Raw genomic sequence first — 23150 nt, forward strand, 5'->3', positions numbered from 1 at the left:
TAACCTCATCTGTATTGAATGTATTTTTGAAAATATATCTGTCTAAAATACATTTTCTACTTTAAAGACTTACCCTGCCTAATTGCAATATCAACAGCAGCTGCTGCTTATCTGACCAAGATTGACTATGGGGTCTTCAAAGTAAAGGAGGCATCAAAAAGTACATCCCAGTCAGGGCCTCTCTCTGCAGTAATTCCACTAGGTTTATCTTTGAAAATAAGAATTATTGCTAAGTTTAGTGTTTATACTATTAAACTGGAAGATTCTCAAAGTGTTATTCCTCTCCTTCCATTTTCCAAGCTATTAGAGTCTGTAATTTTCTTTTTGTAGTCTTAGGTTTTACAAATGAATTCACAACATTGATCATAGAGTTTTAAAGTGTACAATTCCACTCTGCATGATGATTTTCTTTCACTTCATAAAAGATCTCTTAGTCTTCAAAAATAATGAGGTTTACATAATGACATTCAGAACTACAATAAGCAGAAAGATGGTGTTCAGTTTTATAGTTTCATAGTCATTACCCTATAATTCTCTTGGTATACTACGAAGTGGCTTCACAGTTATTTCATTTCCTTTCCGAGGAAAGGAAAAATTGGAAGTATGCCCAAACTACACAGAAATTATCACTTTATATGAATCTTTTTTTTATACTTATCTTGCAGTCTCACAAAATTATCTTTGATACTTTAAACATATGTGTTATTTTATGAAAGCTTGCTAATTGCTAGATAGAAATTCCCAATCCCCACCTATAGGTAACGTTTCCAGATATACCTGCAACATAGACTACATCATTTGTGGAAAGTCATGTAATCAAGGTGCAATGGGGGAGATTTGCCATGGTGGTTTGCAATTTACCTTTGCAATGGGATCAAGGTAGGTCAAGATGTTGGCAGTTATAATGTAACTACCCTTTTAACAAACACCATTGACCACTTATGTAGTAAGCACTAGGTAGGGATTAAGAAATAAAAAGGTGAAGATGTCTCAATACCTGCCTGCATGGAAGTCACAATTGGGAAAGCACCCAGAAGACTGACTTGTGGTATGTTAGAGCCACAAGAGAGAGCAAAGAGATAGGATTTCTACCTTATGTCCTAGGAGAGACTCAGGGGTGATAACCAAGCTAAATCTTGAAAGGATTAGTAAGTGTTTTCTAGACAAAAGAAGAGGAGAAAATATGTCAACCAGAGATAGTTTCAAGAGGGCATGGTGTAATTTGGAAACTGCAAGTGTTTTGGTGTCTAGAACAGTTAAGTGATGGTATGCAGAAAGGATCATAGAAGAATTTTAAGCCAGAAGTGACATGGTCAGATCATAATTTATAAAGACTCATTTTGGATTTCTAAAAATAATAAACTGAAAGACTGAAACTGAAGGCCTGAACACCTACTGGAAAACAGCTGTAAACAACGAGGGCCTCTGCTATGGCAATGAGAAAAGAAGGGAAAGGGTGAGAGAGATTGAGGTGCCAGAATCTCTGAATTCTGAGTGCCAGAGATTCAAATGAGTAATGTAAGTCTTATCCTCAATGAATTAACAATTTAATTGGGAAAACAAGTAAACTGCCAACCTTATTATGCAAAGTTGTATTCAAAGTGCTGCATTCACAGTAAGGTTATATAGTCCTATGAGTACTTCTTGAGGGAAATACAGAGGGTTGGGTTTTTTTTTTTCTGGGAAAATTGCCAACTGCGTTTCAGTCCCAGTCATTTTTGATGTGGATAATTAGAAAAGGAAAGAATATACATCTCAAAAAAGTACTAAGATGTGGCTGGGAAGGCAGATGGCAGAAAAAGAAAAATTTTTGTAATGAAACTTGAAGATGAGAGAAAGGAAACCCAGGCCTGAGAACCATAGTCTGGCAACTTCTGTAAGGAGAGAATGCAAGCCAAAGATGTGTGGAGCAAGCTGACAACATCTGCTCTGGCAAGGAGTGTCGCTGGGCAGCCGCATTCTGAGGCTGCGCAGTGTCATTCTGGATGTTATTGGGAAATGTGTTTTCCATCTCATGTATCCAAATTGCTTTACATTTTCTGTGACCTTGGCAGGACCTAGGTGGCAGAGGTGCACAGGTTTAAGGTTATAAAGTAAAAGGTAGAAACTCTAAATACAGAGTCAGGCACAAAAAGGAGGAAAAAATATACACATATTCATTGTGCATGTCATTTGCAGCAAAATAAAATGAATTTACCAGCAACATGTGAGCCCATAGGGAAGGGAGATTCAAAAGTATGCAACAAACAAGGTGTTGGGGGCCTGGGGATAAACTGGGAATAATAGTCCCATCATTACTAATTTAAAATGTCTAAAAGAGATGTTTCTATTTTTCTCTTGAGTGTGTTGACTTTAGTGAAGTTAAAAGTATTTACAGGGGATTTCATAGATTTACTTATAACCTTGCTCTCTCAAACTTTTATTCTCTATCAGATCTTAAATTTTGCAAATTGAAAATTCTATAGAATTCTGTCCTAAGAGTTTCTAAGCATTCCATATATGCAAAATTGCATGGAAACCCAGAAGAGCAGGAGATTCCTGATGTCTGAGAAGAAATATAGGAAAGGAATGCAAGGGAAAGTGACGTCTGAATTAGGCCTCAAGAAAGAGAAGGATTTAATCAAAGGGGCAATAGCATAAAGGAATGCTAAGCAGATAATAATGGTCTGTGGAAGCATAAAAACGCATAGCATGCTAAGGAACAGCATAGTATTTCAAAGGCTAACCTATAAATTGACTAGAATATAAGAGAAAGGAGTAAAAGAAAGGTAAGAATATTTGTCAAGGTATTTCTATGAAAAGCTCTAGTAAACTCAATTAGATAATCCAATTTAATATTCCCCAGAGGTTAGACTTAAAACATTAGGATTGAGTGAGGACTGCTAAAATTAGAATTGTTCTTTTTCTTCTTAAAGATGGTAATAATTGGTAAATTTTTGAGAGCTGGTGAAACTACACTGAAGGCTTCTGTTATTCCTGTGAAAATTAGTAGTACTTGTGGACAGGTAATGTTTTACGAATTGATAATAATAGGATTACCAACAACTTCCAGTTGCATAATGCCCCTAGGAAGATTCAAATCTTTTTCATGTATTTCTTTCATACTCCAGAAATAGTGTTGGCAAATGTTCAAAGAAGGCAGAAACTTACCAGAACATGCTCTTCAAAACTCCAACTCACCTCTTTATGGAAACAATCTTAGACAAATCTTTTGCATGTCATTTAGGCTTTATTACTTGACTTTGGTGTCCATATGCATCATGTTATGAATTATATGCATGCTTAGATAAAAAAAATTCTTTTTTGTAATTTGACTTGAGTCATAATTTTAATATTTACCTTCCTTTAGTTAAGACTTTCACTTCCATTCTTTATTAATACTTCCACAAGGGATTAAGAAACATCACAACATGTGAACTGATATATTTCATTGTTTTAAAAAACATAAATTCATGAATGACATGGAAGATAAAAAGTAATGCTATTTATAGCCCTTAAGTTCTTCGTCCTTCCCCCTTAAAATCAAATCCAGACGTCATTCTAACTAGGACTTGAACAAAGTTAAACACTACAAGTTATAAGATCTTAAAATCATGGAAAATACCATGTTTTTCCATCAAATCAGATATAATAGTTTTAAGTCTGGTCAGAGTTGGATCACAGATTTCAGTAACGAAATACGGGGTCTTTGCTGATTGGTTATTAAAGTTATCCCCACGATAATGTTGATTATATTTCCAATCCTAAAGTTTGTTCATGTACCCAAATACAATGTTTCCCTCTACCTCTGACTACTAATTGTTGAAGAGGAGAGTTAGTAATGGTCAACTTTTTCCACAACTTATTTTGAGATTTAATAGTGGATAATAAATGGGGGGATTCTGTTTACCTCAGCAAACCAGGATCCCATAGGAAAAATTTAGAAACAATATTTTCTATCAAGGAGCAGGATGGAGTCAGTTTGTGCAACTCCAGTGTGTGTATCTTTCAGTTGTTACTGCCAATAGCATCTTGTTATATGTGGTCTTGAATAGATTCTATGTGGGGTACCTTCACATACCCTGTTAACCCAATAGGTAGTGAGTACTAGTTTTAGATGGAACTGGGAAGCCTATAAATTTCCATGGCTATTATTTAATTCAAACCAGATTTTATGAATATCCCTGGAATTGTTAGTAACAACTGGAAGTGAAGGACAGTTGCTTTTCCTCTAATGGATGAAATTTGTTTATTTATAACATTTGTATTATATTTCTATGAGATTATTAAGGATGTTAGGTGCATTTATTAAACTTGTTTATCAACCTGTCAAACAAGAATCACTTCCATTAAACAATTCACTTATAATTAGACTTCAAAATTTATAACTGTTTCTGCTATCTTCAAAGAGCAAATCTGGGATGTATTTAGAGCTTCTTTTGCTAAACTTTAGTAAAACTTACCTTTCTATTAAGGCACATATTCTGTTGGTAGGTGTACATATTTTGTTCTGATGATCTTCACTCCAGAACACCAAAGTAATGCAAGACCACTGAATCTACAACTGACACTTCCTTCTACTCACTTGAGTGGATCAAAGATTTCCCAAGCAGTAAGAAACCTAACAGGTCATCCCCTTCATTTCACATAAGAAGGAAAAAGCACTCAGAGAAATCAACTGACTTTTCTCTTCCCAAGTCTACTGAGTAGTTACTAGAAGAGTTAAAACTAATAACCGAGGTGTCCTGTATTCTATTACACTATCTCTTCTATGCTAGAGACAAATTAGGTCTGTCTCTCATTTGTTTTTCTCCTTCTATATTTGGAGACCTAATTTTCCTTTAGTCAACTATTGAAAACAAATGAAAAATACAGTTTATTCCCCAAACAAAGAGAGATCCTCATCTTTAAGACTTTTATAAGATCTTCCCACACATAGACATCTGTCTTTATTACACTCGAAAGATACTCAAGGTCAGTTGTATGGTGGAAGATGGAATCTAGACTTTAGGTGGCTATTATAATGTAGCGTATATAGATCTCAAACTCTATGCTGTAATGTTTTACAAGAATGTTATTTCAATACAAATTTATAAAAAAAATTGAACAGAGAACATGATAATAGTAAATCCCCTGACTCAGTGCTCTTCCTAACTTGTTTCCAGTAAAAACATGGAAGTAAGGTGGTTGACCAATAAGAATAATTGCCTAAAGTACTTAAAACATATTGTAGATGATACAAAAGCATATAGTCCTTTTGAGAGATTTGTGTCATATGACTTAGCAGAATTTCAATGTGAATTTCTTTTGTGCATTGCAAAGGAACAGAAAGTATATTCCGTCAGAATGCTTGCTTCCATTATTTTATGCAAAAACTACTTAACCCTTACATGGTCTTATTAAGTAAGCATACTCATTCCAAGCATGCACTTCTGTATATAGCCATATTTATTATTTAAAAAAAAAAAAGACTTTTAAATCTGAAAACATTTTGCTCCTTATCATTGAAAAAGAAATTTACAATGAAGTAAATGGCTCCCTTTTTAAAAATTCAAAGAAGAGAATATGATTACCAAATAAAGACTTTATTTTAAAAAATGTGTGTTTTTGTACTTTAACATTGCCCTATTTGTTTTAGCAAGTCACTTTATTAAAAGTTATTTTAAATAAAAAGGAATCTAAACACAGGATAATTACATTAGAATTCAGGATAATAGCTCCCTTGGGGGGGGGCCGCATCATGACCAAGATGATCCCCAAGGGAATCGTGGGTATGGGAGATGCTCTACTTTTTCGGGTACTAGTTATACCATGTGTTCAGACCGAAGTGACACATGTATGTGAACATTTATACATGTATATTGTATTTCAATCCAAAGTAAAAAGAAAAATTAAGGTGCTAAAATAGAGAACTTGCCATTTACAGTCAGTAAGCATGTGACTGATAACTAGTATATATATTTATTATTTGATTCCAAATTCCAAATTAGATTTTTCTAATCTAGTCTCTTCTCTTGGAACTTTTAAAACTGATAGATTGCTCCATTAAAAAAAAAAATTCTTTCTCATACTCTACTAAGAATTTAAATATTACTAAATATTTTACCAATTCAAGGTGAAAAAATGTGAACTTTAATCATGTTCATCATTTAGGTTAAAACAGAATAAGGCCTCATCTAAGTTTCTATGATATGGAAGTTTTTCTTCTAAAGGAAATTCTAAACATGGTTTTATAGATTCTCTTAATGAAATGAAGTATGACTCACCTTTAAGTAAAGCAACCTTCAAATTTATGTGTGTGATTGACAATAATGACTAATTTTTTCCTGTGACTTATAAACAAAATGAGATGTTTACTTTTTCAAATTACCCTTGACAGGTTGCCTCTGCCTGAGCAGACATTCATGGGCTACTGGACAATTGGCCAGTCAAGAAGTGGAATGCAAAAACTGTTGTGTCCTGCAGAAACTGATCACATAGGCATAAAGGTTGATATCAATTCTTCATTAAAATACCGAAAGTTACAGATTTTTCTCTATCTTCCCTGGAGGAATTCGTACTGTCTCAGGAATGACTTATTCTAATGTTATTGTAGAATAGATTTAGCTTCTGTTTTAATTCGTAAGTAAATCTCACCTTTGAGGGATTCAACATAGGTGATTTCTAATGGTTAGTAGAATTCCTAAGAAACAAACTATTTTGGGAAAGTCAGGTATATTGTGTATTATTCCTGCAACTCACATAAAAAGGCAAAGGAAAGGAGTCACTGTCACTACTAGCAATAGAAACCATTTTAGGTATTTTAAGCAGAAAGGTACTTAATGTAGAGAATTAGATTCTTACAAAATCTTTAGAAAGGACAGGAAGAACAGGTCAAGAGGCTGCCATCAGTCTTTTAGTTTCAAGTCAATGTTTGTGTTGCTGTTACCACCCCTGTTGGGAGCTACACAGTAAAGTGGGATTGCAAAATTTTTTCTGTAAAGGACCAGATAGTAAATATTGTAGGCTTTTTAGCCATGCAGATTTTGTCACAGCTACTCAGATTTGCCATGGTAGCACAAAAACAGTCACAGACAATACATAAACAAATGAGTGTGGCTGTGTTCCAATAAAGTTTTGTTTACATAAGCAGGCAGTAGATCAGACTTGGCCTTTGGGCTATTGTTTGTCAACCCCTGCAGTGGAGCATAGACTCTGACTGCATGTATTTGTCACAATATCCTTATTATCTGTTGCAGCTGCAAGAACATGGCCACTACCTCTCTTAGGCCTCCACATCTCATCCAAGTGTATTCAGTGGACAGAGCCTGAATCACATTCTGCAAGGGGTTATGAGGAATGTAGTTTTAGTGGTTACATTCTATATAATGATATAATAATCATTCTTGACAATAGATCTATATTAGGCCCTGGTTCATTCATTTACAAATTATGTCCTGGTTGGATAGTACTGGGTCCTGATATTTAAGATTCTAAAACTGGGTTAGGAAGAAATGAAGTAATGAGACTTGTACTTGGACATTGTGGTATTTTGTGTAAGAAAAAAGAGATAAATTCCTTGGTATTTGGTATATGGCATTATTATTGGTGTAACAACTTTGCCAGTCAATAAAATGAGAATAGGTATATCAAGATACTGAATATTTGAGATTAAATATATATTTTGAAAGAACATTAGTATTTTCTACATCTTGGTGATTGCTCTAAATTCTTAACTCAGATAACTACTATATTATAGGGTCCAGCACCTATAAACATTCAAGAGTATCCTATAGAAAGACATGAAGAAAGATCCCTAAACTTTACTGAAGAGTGTGCCTCCTGGAAGTTACCACTGGATGAAATTAATTTAATCTGTGATGTTGCTACATCACGTGGTATGTCAGCTTATTCTTTTGATTTTCCTTTATGCACTGATTTTTTTCTAAAGGGGTATTTAAATAATCTCTAGACATCAAGAAGTCTTTGGTCAGCTCAACAACTGTCTTTCTTGGATTCCATAGTAATTATATGTAATTTAGAACTAATTTCCTATAACAACCTAAGAAAATACTATTGTGGAGTCCACATCAGCACTGCTGAGTTTGGAAGCATATGTCTGTTTCTCATTACAATTGTAGCACAAAGTTAAACACACCCAGGCGTGTGTTAAAAATAGAAGAGGAAAAGAAAAAAGAGAAACATTGGCTTTTTTGGCTCAGATTCCAGTTTGGTGATTGCATGAACCACGAAAGCAGGGCTGGAGTGATTTGCAGTCATTAAATTTCTCATTGTAAAGAATGTCAAATAAAGGATGTGAATTTTTGGAGTCTGCCTTTCTGGGCTGTTGCTACTACCTACTGATTTATGCAGCGTGCCCTGGGTGCCTCTTGACAAATGATTCTCAATTGATGGCAGTTACTTAGGGGAAATAAACACAAGTAGTGGCAGGGGGAAGGAAGAAAATCCCTAATTTGACTTTGATTGGAATTAGGCAAAAATTCAGAAGCAAGTTTTTGTTCATATAAGTTCTGTGGTTATTGTTTTTTCATCTAATCAGCCATGTTGAATAAAAATATGTTCCTTAAAATTACACAGGTTTTAGGGGTAACAGATTGTACTCCTATTAAGATAATTTACATTCACCAGTAGAGAGGAAGTATGAATTTTATGGAAAAAGTTTGAAAATTAGCCTTTGTCTTGTACTTAGACATTGCAAATAGGTACACTGTGCTCCCTGCCCTGTGCCCTTGACAGGCGTCACACCAACTGCAGCACTTTTCTCATAAATCCTTGTCACAGTTTCACAATTTTAAGCACAACTTTCCAGGCAGCCACTGCCAGTAAGTCAGAATTTGCCCTGAAAAATGAAACTCATTTGCTGTCCCTGATAAAATTTTTGTGTTGTATTGTCCATATTTTTTTAACCTATTCTGCATTTTTAAGAGAAAAGAACATTTTGGGGGTTAGAATAAAATTGTATAGACTTTGAAAATTTTGCAATAAGAAATAACTCAAATATGAACAAAAATTTGAAAAGTGAGATCTATAGAGCTAAGAATCAAAATATGGAATTACTTATAGTAAGAAAAACCTAACAGACTAGTAACTATCTAGGAAATGCAAGATTAGCAGTTACAAGATGTTGACCAGCTGTGGCCCATCTGAATCAACAATAAAACATGAGAAAGCAGACCTTTATTGAAGCACGAAATATTCTGCTTTCATACAAGGAAGAATTTCCTGACATTAAGGAGTGTTAAATATTCCATGATGTTATCGTGAGATATTATGAAATCCTTTTAGGAACAAATAGATAGGTGTGGCCCCATTTAAGAACTAAATTGTTTTTCATGCGCTTTTTCAGCCTAGTCAATTCATCAACAGTGCATCTGCTGAGTTTCAGCTATGCTCAGACAGATTCAGTTTTCATTTGATTCAGTTTTCTCTTGGTCAGTCAGAAAGTCTGTTGCAGGCTACAGAATTAACACCTTTTTGTCATTTCAGAAAATGAGGAAAACACCCTCTACGTAGTTACATGCAATCCTGTTTCCTTATACTTCATGAATACGACTGTGAAAAAAAGTGGCTACTTTGTGGACCTTTATGACATCTTTCCACGAGCAGCCAGTGGAGTCTGGCATCCGTTTGTGACAGTGGCACCGCTGGGAAATCCTCTGAAGGGTCAAGTGATCCTCCACGAGCAGGAGGTAATCCCCTGCAGTCTACTCACATGGTATTATTACGCCAAGAATCATTTATGTGAAGGAAAAGAAGGAAAAGAGTGATTTGCAATGTATAATAGAGATATGTGCTTCATAAACAGAGAAGAGGGAGAGTCCAAAGGGTGAAGTCAGAGGTTGTATTTTATCAGTACCACAAAGGCAGGCTAATGTCTTCCTCTCTGCCGAGACTTCAGCACTTCAGCGTCACCTATAATTCTAGAAACATGTTTGTCAAGGTTTTTCAACCTCAGGACTATTGACAATGTGACCTGATAATTACTTGTTGTGAAGCTCTTTAAGAGACCGACAACAATCTCTCCAACAAATAAATATACCATTTCCAAGTAGTGATAATTGTTATGCAGAAATATTTCTGTTATACAGAAATAATTGTTATCCAGGAGAGATGGGAGTGGGTATGAAGAGTTGGGAGGGTGAAGAGTGTTAGGAAAGCTGCTAAGGTAATTCCTCTTGGAGACCGCATTTAGTCTGAGAACTAAATGACATTCTTTATGCAGAGACAGCCATGAAAATGTATTCCATAGAATTGCCACAGTCAGGTTGGGCTGCTGTAACAGAAATGCCATAGTCTAGGTAACTTATAAACAACACAAATGTATTCCTCATATTTCTAAAGACTGGGAAGTCCAAGATCAAAGCATCAGCAGATTCAGTATTTGGTGGTAGTCTTCTTCCCAAGAACCATCTTTTCACAATAACCTCACATGGCAAAGGAAGCAAGAGATCTCTTTTATAAGGGCATTAAACCCAAAGACTGTGGTGGGGAAGATTGAATGAGGGGAAGAGTATGAAAGAGGGAGCTCAAAAGAGATTAAAGTGAGTTGAGGTAGGGGGCATGTCAGTGGGGATGGGGAGCAAATTGTGTAGAGCCGTATAGGCCATTGGAATGTCCTGGCCCTGACAGTGAATGGAAGGGGAAAGTGTTAGAGGGTTTCAAACAGAGGAGCAGCATGATCTGACTTATATTTTAAAAGGATTTCTCTGGCTTCTCTATGATGAAAAAGTGCTAAGGGAAAATGAGGGAAAATAGTTAAGAGATTTTTGCAATGAGCTAGACAATGGCAATGAGATCATGGCAGTTTGGAGGAAGACAGAGGTCAAAAGTAAGAATGGATTTTGAACATATTTTGAAAGTAGGACCAACAAATCAGTTGTATGGTAAGAGACAGAATTAGAGAAACTCCATGGTTTAGGGCCTGAGCAACTAAAGGGATGCTAACTGAATTGCCATCAACTGAGAAGAAAGAATCTATTGGGGTGGGAGAGGGGGGAGGGGCTGCCTATTTAAACATTAGACATCCAAGTAGAAGAGTCTAGAGTTCAATGGAGAGTTGAGACAGGAAATATAAATTTGGAAGTCATTGGCATAATGTTATTTAAACCATGAGCTTGAAAGAGGTCACCCAAAGAATGACTCTGGATAGAGAAATCCAAACAGTAAGTTGCAAGACAGTAAGATATTGATATCAGGGAGGTGAGGAGAAATCAACCAAGGGGATTGAAAATGAGTGGTCATTGAAGTACACAGGTAAACTGGGGCACAGGATATCCTGGAAAGCAAGTGATGATGTCTCAAAGAGAAGGATATAGTGTTAAATGCTGGCAATATGCCAAGTGAAAGATTTCTTAACATTTATCCCATGTTCCAGTTGCACTGTGGTAACTGTTAATTTTTTATATATACATACATGTAAAGAAACTAAGACTCAGAGAGTTTAAACAACTTACCCATCAAAGATAGCTGAGATTCAAACTTTATCCACTCACAGCAGATACTTGGGGAAAAGAATAGTATGAAAAAAATAAAACTATTAGCAATTGGAGAATACTAAAGAAATGCAGGGTTGTCATTTGCATTTGTATTTAAAGTCACTATGAGAGCAAAGTGTTACCAAGAAACAATACTTCTTGACTGTCTAATTAAGGAAAGATTACATAAATAACATGTTATTAGTTCACTAAGTAAATAAGTCAACTTTACTTTTAGACTTTGCCAAAATAACTATTATAAATTCTTAGTTAATATTTTTTTTCTGATTTTCATTTGTTTTTCACTTTCATTTTCTCCTACAAGCAGTTTATAAACAATCAGATATTGCTTATAAAAGTTTGTGTCCAACTGATCAGAACAACTATTTTACTTTTATAGAGTCCAACAAAATATCAGTGGCATTGAACTGAATTCTATATTCAGAAAATTCTTCCATAAAAAACAATGACATCTTAGTGATTTTTAATTCAGTAAGTGAATCAACTTTGGATAAGAATCGAAATTTGGGGTATTATTCAGGCAGTTCTGTCATATTTTTAGCTGCCAAGTTAACTCAAAATTTTATATAGCAATTCTTTGAAAATACTAGATTTTTAGGGGCTCAACAAGTATTTTATTTTCTCAAAAGATCCAATTATGTGGCAACATTGATGATTAATACTCTGTTCAGTTACAACATATTATCAAAGATAATATTTTTTTCCTTATAAAGATGTCCTTATCTTTCATAGGAGCACTTTGCCTCCTGGCATTCTTACATGCTGCCTTCCTTATACCCCTAACCACATTTTTAACCATTTTTCAGAGATCTCCCTCAGTACCCTGAGCAGGCAGTACACAGCTTATCTGGATACTGCTACTCTTCCTCTCTCCTTGAAAATACCTCTTCTTTTCCCAGAGAAGATATCTCAGCTGCTGTTTTATATTGTGGCCCTTTTAGGATATAAGACCTTTGTAAGTCCAAGTGAATAGCGTGTAGCTATAAAATTTAACAAATGGGGAAATTAATCGAATAAAAACTGAATACGCTGCCATCAATTATTTCTTCCTCATTCTTCACTAACTAAAAATGGAGTTAAAATATTATAGAGAAGTATTTCCATTAATTCATCTATCCTATCTCTGGGCTTTTTAAAATAAAACTTTGCCATGGATGCATTTCCCTGGTTAGTTTTAGAAGTTGTTCAAAAATTCTTTGCTAAAATAAAACCTTAAGTGAGGAAAGGGAAACTTTGCCATGACTAAAAATAAAGACATCCCCCGCCCCAAGAGATTACTTATTACATCTGTACAAAGTTTAGAATTTCAGACTTTGGGACATTGAGGTCATCCAGAGGTTACTTTTCTCCCAGTCAAATACAAACATTATAAAATCACTCACTTTCTTCTCTCTCTCTGCCCCCCTTAAAGGAGTGCCAAAGCCACAGTTACATGTACTCATGTGTGACGCAAAATTCTATTTTTAAACTCAGACAGAATATATCATTAGTCATTTACAGAAGGAAACTATTAACATCTAAAAGGAGAGAGCAACAGAACTCCTTCATGTTGCCAATTACTTCTAAAACTAATTCTAAATACAGCAATGGCTAGAAATATATGCTTGCTGTTACTAAGATAGTTCTTTATTTCACTTTTGCCATATTATGAGTATATAAGTTTTAGACCCTAAAAAGGAAGAAAAATGCAAAACTGTTCTTATTTTTCTGCTTAATCATATCTCCTTAATGATCTGCTTATTCTTCTGCTTAATCATATTTTAGGATCAATTTTTAGAAATTTTCTTTTGCTTAGAAAAGTTCATGTTATCCCAGATTTTTAAAGTGCTAAGAAGTTATGTTAATGTTAATGTTAATTTGTGTGTATATATGAATATATTTATCATATAAGATAGAGTTTCTCCTATAAAAAAACTCAAAAAGATTTACTCTAGAATGGAAACTGATTTTTTAACTTATTAATATGTTTTCTAAAGGAAACATTAAGACTTCACTACCATTTTCTCCTTTTTAAAATTTTTTTTTTAAGATTTATTTATGCAGATAAGAACTGGGTACAGGCCAGAGGTGTGGTGAAAGGATTCACAGGGGTGGTGAAAGGATTCACCAGAGAAAGTGAGAAACAGAATAGCATAGTGACTGAAATACATTGCTGAGGGGAGCAGCAGGTAAAACAGGAGAGGTCTGCTGCGCTATGTGAGTAGCTCGCTGGCAGGCCAGGGATTGAACTCACGCAGCAGAGGCTGTGGATAGCTTCATAGTACTGTTTTTAGCCCTTTGGGCCCCCAGGGAGGCCCTTCACTACCATTTTCAAATGTTGAAATGCAGGAATAATGCTATGCTTCTTACATGAAATACTAATTTTAGAAAGACTATTCCTAACACACTCAGTGGAAAACTATATATTATATTGAATGATGCATTCTAAGGATAAGGTTTGCAAAAAACTTTAAGCTTTATCAACATGCTTCATAGAATGTCTTATTACAGCCAAGGTTCAGAGTATATAGATCATAGGAAACTACATGGCATGAATACTGCTTTAATTCCTGAGCACTTTAATAAAATTAGCAAGTAAAAATAAATTTGAAATCACACTATGAGATCCCATATTTGCAGATGAGTCAGTAATCTTTTTACATTTCTTTTTATTTCTCTCTAACTGAATTACATAATGGAGGTCAAGGCCCATGGTTAACTCATCCTTGTTTTCTCCTATCTGCTTTTAGTATAATAATCTACTCAAATATTATGCAACAAATGAACATTTCATATTTTGTTACCTTTATTTTAATATGTATATACCAAATATATATTAATTCTTTGAGTATTTTGTGTATTTTCCCAAAAGAAAGTTCTTGAAATGAAACTTTCATAAGGGTTAAGATAACTAAAGGAGCCCAAATTTAGAATAAGAAGACAAAAAAAAGAAAGAAATAATAAGATATTTGCGTAACAATGAGGCCTGACAAACAACTTACAGGTGCTTTTAGCAAACTAGTGAGTTTAATTTTCAAGTCTTTAAATTTTAACTAAAAAAGCCAATTTCTATGCATCTCTAAAATATTTACTTCTTTTCTGACTTTCTCAATTTTAACGTATTTCATGGTTTTTTTGGTGCTATTGTAATGCTTAAAGTTTATTTTAAAATATTTAAATTATTGGGCAACTATTACTTCATTTGCATATCTGTAATTAACAATGCTGGAGAAATCTAGCGCAAGCTTTAAAAGTTCTTAAAGCTTAGTGAATGAAGCTTTCACTAAGAAACACTCATTATTAGGTAGGTTCTTTTTTTAAAGATATATTTATGCATACAAGAACCAGGGTACAGGCCAGATGTGCAGGCGGGTGAGAGGATTCACCAGAGACAGAGCAGGGAGCCGAACAGACAGATTGACTGAAATACCCTGCTGAGGGGAGCAGCAGACCAGACAGGAGAGGTCTGCCACACCATGTGGGTATCTCCCTGGCTGGCCAGGAATCGAACCCAGGCTGCAGAGGCTGTGGACAGCTTCACAGCGCAGCACTCAACCTGCTGCACCACTAGAGAGGCCCACTAGCTAGGTTCTTGATATTTTCTTGCTCATCTATCTTTTTATCGTGTACATATCTTCTGAATTATACCTGAATTAGTGAAAAGAATACATGGGATCTAATTATGCATGATATTAGAGAGTTTTCAACAGAAACTTCTTTTATTTTTGAGGAAATATAATTTTGAGACAAGTAAATGGGCTTTTAAAGATCACAAATCTCGGGCCTCCCCGGTGGCGCAGTGGTTGAGCACTGGGTTGCGAAGCTGCCTGCAGCCTCTGAAGCGCCGGTTCAATCCCCGGCTGCTTCCTGGCCCTGGAGGAGGGTCCCACATGGCGCGCAGACCTCTCCTGCCGCCTGCTGCTCCCCTCAGCAGTGTACTTTGGTCCTTCTGCCTGCTCTGCTCCCTGCTCTGGCTCTGGTGAATTCTCTCACCCTCCCGCGCTTCTCACTGTACCCAGTGCTTATAAAAATAAATCTTAAAAAAAAAAAAAATAAAGATCACAAATCTCTTAATTGCCTCATTACTGATAATAAAACAGAATTATGGTTAAGGTAGCCTAGATTTAGAAGTTTAAGATAAAATCTTCTAAAAGATACTTTATGCACTACAGATATAGAAATATCTTCATAAAACTGTCTAAAACTTTAAATTCTCTATTAAGGAAAATCATTTCATATCTTCATGGTATCCCTAAAATATCTCAACTTTGTTGGCTTCCCTTTAGTTTATCATTATAACCTTTACTCCCAGGTTGCCAAGAGGTTTCTGCTTTTTAAAAATAGGATCAAATCTTGAGCTTTTCACTGTTATCTTTATTTGCAGAGCAATATCATCCTATTGCTAGACACCACCAACCAAACCCTTCGTCGTCTCATCCTCCCTTCAGAAGAGATGACATCCAAGAAACCTTCTGGGTGGAACAGGTTCCAGCAGGAAATTGTAAGGAATACTAATCTTGTTGAGCAAATTGCCAAGTATTTTCTATGACTTTCTAACCATAAAGATGCATGCCTGCCCATCCCTTTCTGTGCCTTATTTTCAATAAGATTTCTCTTAATATGCATTTGTAGATTTTAGCATGATGAAAATAGATACAGATACACATATATAGAATACTAGTAGAATTGTCAGAACACATACATAAAGAATTGTCACACATACATAAAGAATTGTCAGAACTGAACTAATAATAGTAGAACACCATGAGCTATGTGAGTGTGATATTGGTGACAAATTCCTAATCATGCAGTCACTTTAACCAGTTTCCTAGTTCAATATGTATGTTAATGTTTTGAACTTATAGGCTAAATCCATAAGTGTAACTCCTGATTGTATCTACTAAATTTATTTTATTAAACTACAAAATATTTTAGGTCAACACAAGAGAATTTATTCTGCCATTTAGGAAAAGGTAAAGGATATAAAATATATTGTGTCCTGCACAACAACATACTTAGGTCTTCAAAGTGATGGAAAGGATTTTTCAAATAAATTATCCAAATCTAAGAAAGAAAATATTTCCTGTGTATTTATTCATCAGATAACATGTTTATTTCTAAATAGAATTTAGCATTATTTTTAAAAGTTTTATTCTGAAGGGGTTTTAGTGTGTGGTTTGCAGTAAATTTAGAAACATACTTAAATCCGTGTTACCATAAGAGTTTTAAAGTAGGTAAAGTGTAGCTTCTTAGAGTATTACATGTCTTACACATTCAAGAACTTTGAGAGAAAGCAGCTAAAGAGATATGATTGTATCTGACACATTTAATATGAAACATTTGTTTTGTTTTGTCTTTAGGAAACTTACAAAATGTGTAAAGAATTTTCACACCAAAACTGGCTAGTATTCTACAAAGAAAAAGGGTGAGCTCTTCATTGTAGAACATTTAAACTAGGTTCTTATTTTGTCCACTCCATTTCATCTTCTAATTATACTTGTTTGTTATAAAACAAATGTAAGCAAATTATAAATGTTTTATTATAAAATAACTCATCCCACATTGTAGAACACTGAAAAATAAACTTGAGAAATAATAGTGTTCATTACTCCAGAATACAATCACTTCTAGAATGGCAGCTTTCCCTTTCTGTTACTCCTTCTTATGCACACTCTTTCATAGTTTAGAATCTGTGCATGTCTTCTCAGTTAACATTTTTCTATATTATTACTTAGTCTTCGAAACATTCTTTTTAAAGTTGCATAAGAATTCACAAAATAATTATGCCATGGTTACTCAGCCACTATCCTCACCATTTCAGATAGTTTTCTTCTCCTTTTGCAGGAACAGCCTGACTGTGCTTGATGTCCTAGAAGGGCGAACTCACACCATCTCACTTCCCATCAACCTCAAGACAGTTTTTCTCGTGGCAGAGGACAAATGGCTTCTAGTGGAGAACAAAACAAATCAGTGGGTGAATCAACACAGTATCATGTGCTATAACTCAACCTAATATATCAATTATCCTACATCCTTACTGTCTTCCTGTGTCTGTCTTTAATATTAACTGTATTTGGCAGGTACTCTATAGGTGAAAGTTAGAAGAAAGGCTAGGTTGGGGGACTAAAATAAATCAAATGTGACTTCACAGAGTAAAAGTCTTTCAGAGAATGACATTGTAATTAACAGTAAAAGTATAATGACTTTTATGTATGATCCATATTTCCTCGGGCTCTTTTCTGTTAGCACATTGAGAATTCACTGAATTGACAAAACAGAGATGCTTCAAAGTAGATTTACAGTTTATTTTCTCTTAAAAGGATCACATTCTCCATCCTAAAGCTAGTGATTTTTTGTGGGTTTTTTTTAATATAACTTCAAGGAATCTACCCTTAAAAGTTTCTTCTTTTTTTATCCTGTGTATTTTCATTTGATTCTATTTATGTTTGTTTTGTCTTCTCCCCCCCTCCACCATTGGACTGTACATTGCCCCATGAAAGGGATATTATGCACACATGATATAAATAGGGTACATAGTGAACTTTGAATCCCTCCTCTCTGTACTGTCACATCTACAGCTAAATGCAGACTGTCTCTGCCCCTCAGCAACACACAGAAGTAGCCTACTGCAAAAGATTTCTGGCTTTTTATACACCCTATTTTAGAAATCTTAAAAAATAAATAGATTGGTTTATGGTGGTGCAGAAATCTGTCCCTTAACTGATCACAAATCAGAAATCAGACTTCCACTTACTAATGATCATAAAGTCTTATCACAGCAGGCTCCATGATAATTAGGATATGTCCTATTGGAGTTGCTTTTTGTCCCCTTTTTTTTGTACAGCCCTTCCTCTTATATGAAGTGTTGGATTTTTTGTTTACATTTATTACTGCTCACATTTATTACATTTAGTTCACAATTTATTACAGAGAATTCTTACTATTCTCTGTTCTTTATACACAGTGTTGAGAAGCCACTTGCTAATTCATGATAAAATCTGACACTGAAAATTACATAATAGAGGCTTTGAAGGAAAAGAAAATCTGATTTTCCCCATTCTGGTCTCGTGATTATTAGAAAAAGAAAAACTTTCACTTAGATGTTTTTGTTGTTTGCAGGAAATATCTTTTAACTAAGCCTGCACACATCGAATCTGAGGATAGTGGCATCTGCCAGTTGTATTTGTTGAAAGAGGAGCCTCCTAGCACAGGATTTGGAGTTACACAAGGTAAATACAAATTATGATAATACTTATTGCTAATAAAATTTTGAATTCCATATATACTTGAAATTACCTTGGAAGATGCCATGGTTGTAAAAACTGAGTTTTCTCAAAGGGCCTTAAATATCTTTCTCTTTTTTTTAACTTGAGTTTTTCTTTTTGAGTTGATGAGAATGAAATCATGCAAAAATTACTTCTTAGAATATTTTTAGAAGAATATGGTGTCTAATGTTTCTCTGATGCTCTTCAGAAGCAGATTTCAGCATACCTCATACAATTTCAAGTGATCAACTGTCATCTGAAAATCTAAGTTCAGCTGTGGGACAAAAGATTGCTTCTCCTAACCGAATTCTCTCAGATGAGCAAAATTATGCTACAATTGTCATTGGTTTTCCAGATCTCATGGTAAGCATCTGTTTTTTAAGTTGTTGAATAAATATTTTGTCCCCTCAATTTGGCTTATAATCTATCATTCCGATTAGGGGGGTAATAAAAAAATGTAATGATAATCTGGTATACATTTCAAATCAAGTCTGAGTTCCAAGTAAGTCATTTAAAAAGTATTCTGCCTATGGAGTTCCATTGCTTTTTAAAAATTAACATTAGAAGTGTAATGTAATTATATAATTTAGTAAGGGAAAACCTGTATTCTTCATACATGGGAGTTCAGGAGAAACAGTTAAATGCTTAACCCACTAGTAGTGATTTTATATCATGTTGTCTTAATGTGTGTGTATAATTTGTCAGAGGAACAATTTGAGACTATTAAAATAACATGACTTACAGAATTTTTAAGGTGTTTATTGGAGTCTATTATAACTATTACTATAGTGTAAATTTTTCAAAACTCATGGACTTCAGTTTACTTTCCTGAGTTTTGCTCTGACTTACCATATAAGTAATTATACTATAAATGGTGATTCCTCAAATGATACATTAGACCACATGGAGAAAGTAAATATATACTGAACAGTTGTGTTCAAAAGCAGAATAATATACATTCTTTTCAAGTACATATGGAGAACATTCTCAAGGATAGATCTCATGTTGAGACACAAACTAATAAACTAATAAATCTTAATAAATTATTAATAAAATCAAAATATAAGGATCAATGATATTACATGATATCATTGATACTACATGATATCATTGATATTATATTATATTATTATAATGATATCATTGATATTAAATGATACTACAATGATATTAAATACAAGAAGAAAAATGGAAGATTGTATATATAAGGGAATTAATATATAAACATGCTACTAAACAACTATTGGGTCACCAGAGAAATCAAAGAAGAAACCAAAATGTATCTAGAGATGAATGACAATGAAAAATACCACACCCAAAAATAGATGACTGGATCAAGAAGATGTGGCATTTGTACACAATGGAATATTATTCAGCCATCAAAAAGATAAACTCATGCCATTCACAGCAATGTGGATGGAGCTAGAAGGAATTATGCTCAGTGAAATAAGCCAGAAGGAAAAAAGAAAAATATCGGATGGTTTCACTTATAACAGGAATATAGGGGAACCAAATAAGACATCAGTGTAAATAATAATAATAATAACAGTACAAACCACAACAAAGCAAAAACAGACAATTATAAACTAGAGACATACTGCAGGGGAAGAGGAGAGAAAGGGTGAGAGGGAGGGAGTCAGGAGCACAGGGAACTGTGGTGATGGTGCATGAGTGCCTTGGGGAAGGAAATTCTAGGGGGATTCAATCTGAGAGGGTGGGGGATAGCAAATATTGTCCAAAAAATGTAAAAAAAAAATTATAAATGTTAAAATAAATAAATAATATAAAAAATACCACATACCAAATTCTTTGGGATGCAGCAAAAGAAAAGCAACAATAACAGGGAAGAACTACAGGCTCATCTCTAGAAAACCAGAAAAATATCCAAATAAAAGGCCTTCTGGTAAACATTACACTGATTATCTTAAATATGATCCATGAAGGAAACATTGATAAATTGAATTTCTTCAAAATTAAAAACATGAACTCTGGGCCTCCCTGATGGTGCAGCGGTTGAGCGCTGGGTTGCGAAGCTGCCCGCAGCCTCTGCAGTGCCAGTTCCATCCTCGGCTGCTCCCCGGCCACCGGAGGAGGGTCCCACATGGCGCGCAGACCTCTCCTGCCGCCTGCTGCTCCCCTCAGCAGTGTACTTCGGTCCTTCTGCCTGCTCTGTTCCCCGCTCTGGCTCTGGTGAATTCTCTCACCCTCCCACGCTTCTGACTGTACCCAGTGCTTGTATAAATAAGTAAATAAATCTTTAAAAAAAAAAGTGAACTCTGTAAAAGACACTGTTAAGCAAATAAAAGACAATCTATAGGCTGAGTGAAACTATTTGCAAATCACATGTCCAACAATGTGTCTAGAATATATGAAGATTTCTTAAAACTCAATAGTAAGTCAAATTATCCAATATAATTATGGCCTAGCAGTAGCCCAGGGTGAGGTGTCAGAACCTGAGAAGGTAAGGACATCCTTGGTGGGGGAAGAGGTAACCACTGGTAATGTGAACCAAGTCAAAGTAGAAAAAAGATGTTTGCCTGTGAAGAGGCAATCTTCTGTGGGATGTGAGGGCACAAGTAAGGTGAGGAAGGTGTCCTTATATGAGCAGAGCTCATTGTAGGCTATCAGGGTTGATAGAATGAAGATGACATGTGCCAAAGAGGGAAAGTTAGTATTGGAGTTGGGAAATGAATCACATATGGTGGAACTGAGCAAGAAAGTAATAATAATAAGGGTAATGAAGTCAAGATTACTCAGTGTTGAAGAAGGGAGTTACAGATACAAAAAGAAAAAAAATCAGAATAGCCCCTATAGTTGTTGGGTTATTTATGTGAACTCATAGTTTTCAATGTATTCAAATAGCTCTGGAAATAAAATTGGATATGCATAAATAAATATATAGGTATAGGAAAAAGTAGTAAAAAGCTTGAACAGATACTCCACCAAAGAGGACCTTGGGATGGCAAGAAACTGATGCATCCATTTATAGAACTGTGTTTTATTGTTTTTTGTTTTATATCTGCCCTCTCACTTTTTTTAGGTATAATTACTATATAACATATTAGTTTCAGGTATACAATATAATAATTCAATATTTGTATATGTTGTGAAATGATCACCACAATAAATTTAGCTAATTTTATTCATCATATATGTTACAAATTGTTTCCTCATGATAAAAACTTTTAATCTACTCTTTAGCAACATTCAAATATGTGAAACAGTATCATTAACCGTAGTCACCATGCTATACTTTACATCAGCATAACTAATTTTTTTAAATAATTAGAAGTTTGCACCTTTTGACCTCCATCATTTTGCCCTCCTCCCATCCCCTCCTCTGATTACCACTAATCCGTTCTCAAACTATGAGCTTGGTTTGTTGTTTTTTTTAGATTTCACACATAAGTGGTATCATAAGATACTTATTTTCTTTATGTGACATTTCACTTAACAGAAGTGTCATCTATGTTGCACATGGCAACATGTCATTCTTTTATGGCTGAATAATATTCCATTGAAAATAAACATCACTTTTTTATCCATTCATTCACTGATGGATACTTTGGTTATTTCTATGTTTTGGCTATTATAAATAATGCTGTCATGAACATGAGGGTGCAGGTGACTTCTGGAATTAATGTTTTTATTTTCTTCAGAAGTGGAATTGTTGGATAATATGGTAGTTCTACTTTTAATTTTTTTAATTAAAGTCTTTTTTTAACTAAAGTCTTTAATTAAAGATCATTCTATCTAAAGACAGTTCTACTGTCTTTATATATCTTTATATAATAGCATTGCATATCAGTAGAAAAAGGTTAATTGTATCTGGACAACTACCTACCCATGTGAAAAAAGGATAAACATGGATTCCTGCCTCATACCATAAACAAAAATAAATTTTTGATGGGTTAAGCATTTAAATGTGAAAAAGAAAAGTATGAATGTACCAAATTTTAAAAGGTTAGGGAATAATTTGATTTTCTTATACTTGTGAAATACAAATTTACCACTGGCATTCGCTTAAAGGGGTGCATTATAAAGGTTGGGGTGAATATTTTATGTAGTATTTTAATCTCTTTTTATCCAGTCACCCAGTGAAGTTTATTCTTGGAAAAGGCCATCATCTTTACATAAAGCAGGAATCACTGATACAGTATTCTATGGAGGAAAGAAGAAAAATGGAACTGCAAAACAGAGCAATTGTGTGACTCTTTTGGATACTAATCAGATAGTCAGGATTGTGCCTCCAGGAGAAGTTCCTCTAAAAGATATCTACCCAAAAGGTAAGAAACACAGTGGTTAGAGGTAATTCTTTTGGTAGGAATATTTAATTTATCATTATCATCCTATATTTATAAGTGTGGATAACTAAAATGGTCTAGAAGTAGCTGAAAAGACCTCAGAAGTTTTTGCTGAATGTGGCTGTAGT

General features: G+C 34.5%; 1 protein-coding gene across 1 annotated transcript in view; it reads left to right on the top strand.

Moving 5' to 3' along the window:
• The window catches only part of VWA8 (von Willebrand factor A domain containing 8), a gene marked incomplete at both ends in the record, with an annotated part of 320923 nt that overhangs the window by 181916 nt on the left and 115857 nt on the right, over positions 1-23150 (top strand). Inside the window, 9 exons of the mRNA XM_084235317.1 lie at positions 6359-6467; positions 7718-7856; positions 9466-9668; positions 15838-15954; positions 16814-16878; positions 17298-17423; positions 18573-18682; positions 18927-19081; positions 22809-23004. Of these exons, the coding sequence (XP_084091443.1) occupies positions 6359-6467; positions 7718-7856; positions 9466-9668; positions 15838-15954; positions 16814-16878; positions 17298-17423; positions 18573-18682; positions 18927-19081; positions 22809-23004 (1220 nt within the window). The remainder of the gene's footprint in view (positions 1-6358; positions 6468-7717; positions 7857-9465; positions 9669-15837; positions 15955-16813; positions 16879-17297; positions 17424-18572; positions 18683-18926; positions 19082-22808; positions 23005-23150) is intronic.

Source organism: Talpa europaea, assembly GCF_964194135.1.
Source record: "Talpa europaea genome assembly, chromosome: 6".
Classification (NCBI taxonomy): domain Eukaryota; kingdom Metazoa; phylum Chordata; class Mammalia; order Eulipotyphla; family Talpidae; genus Talpa; species Talpa europaea.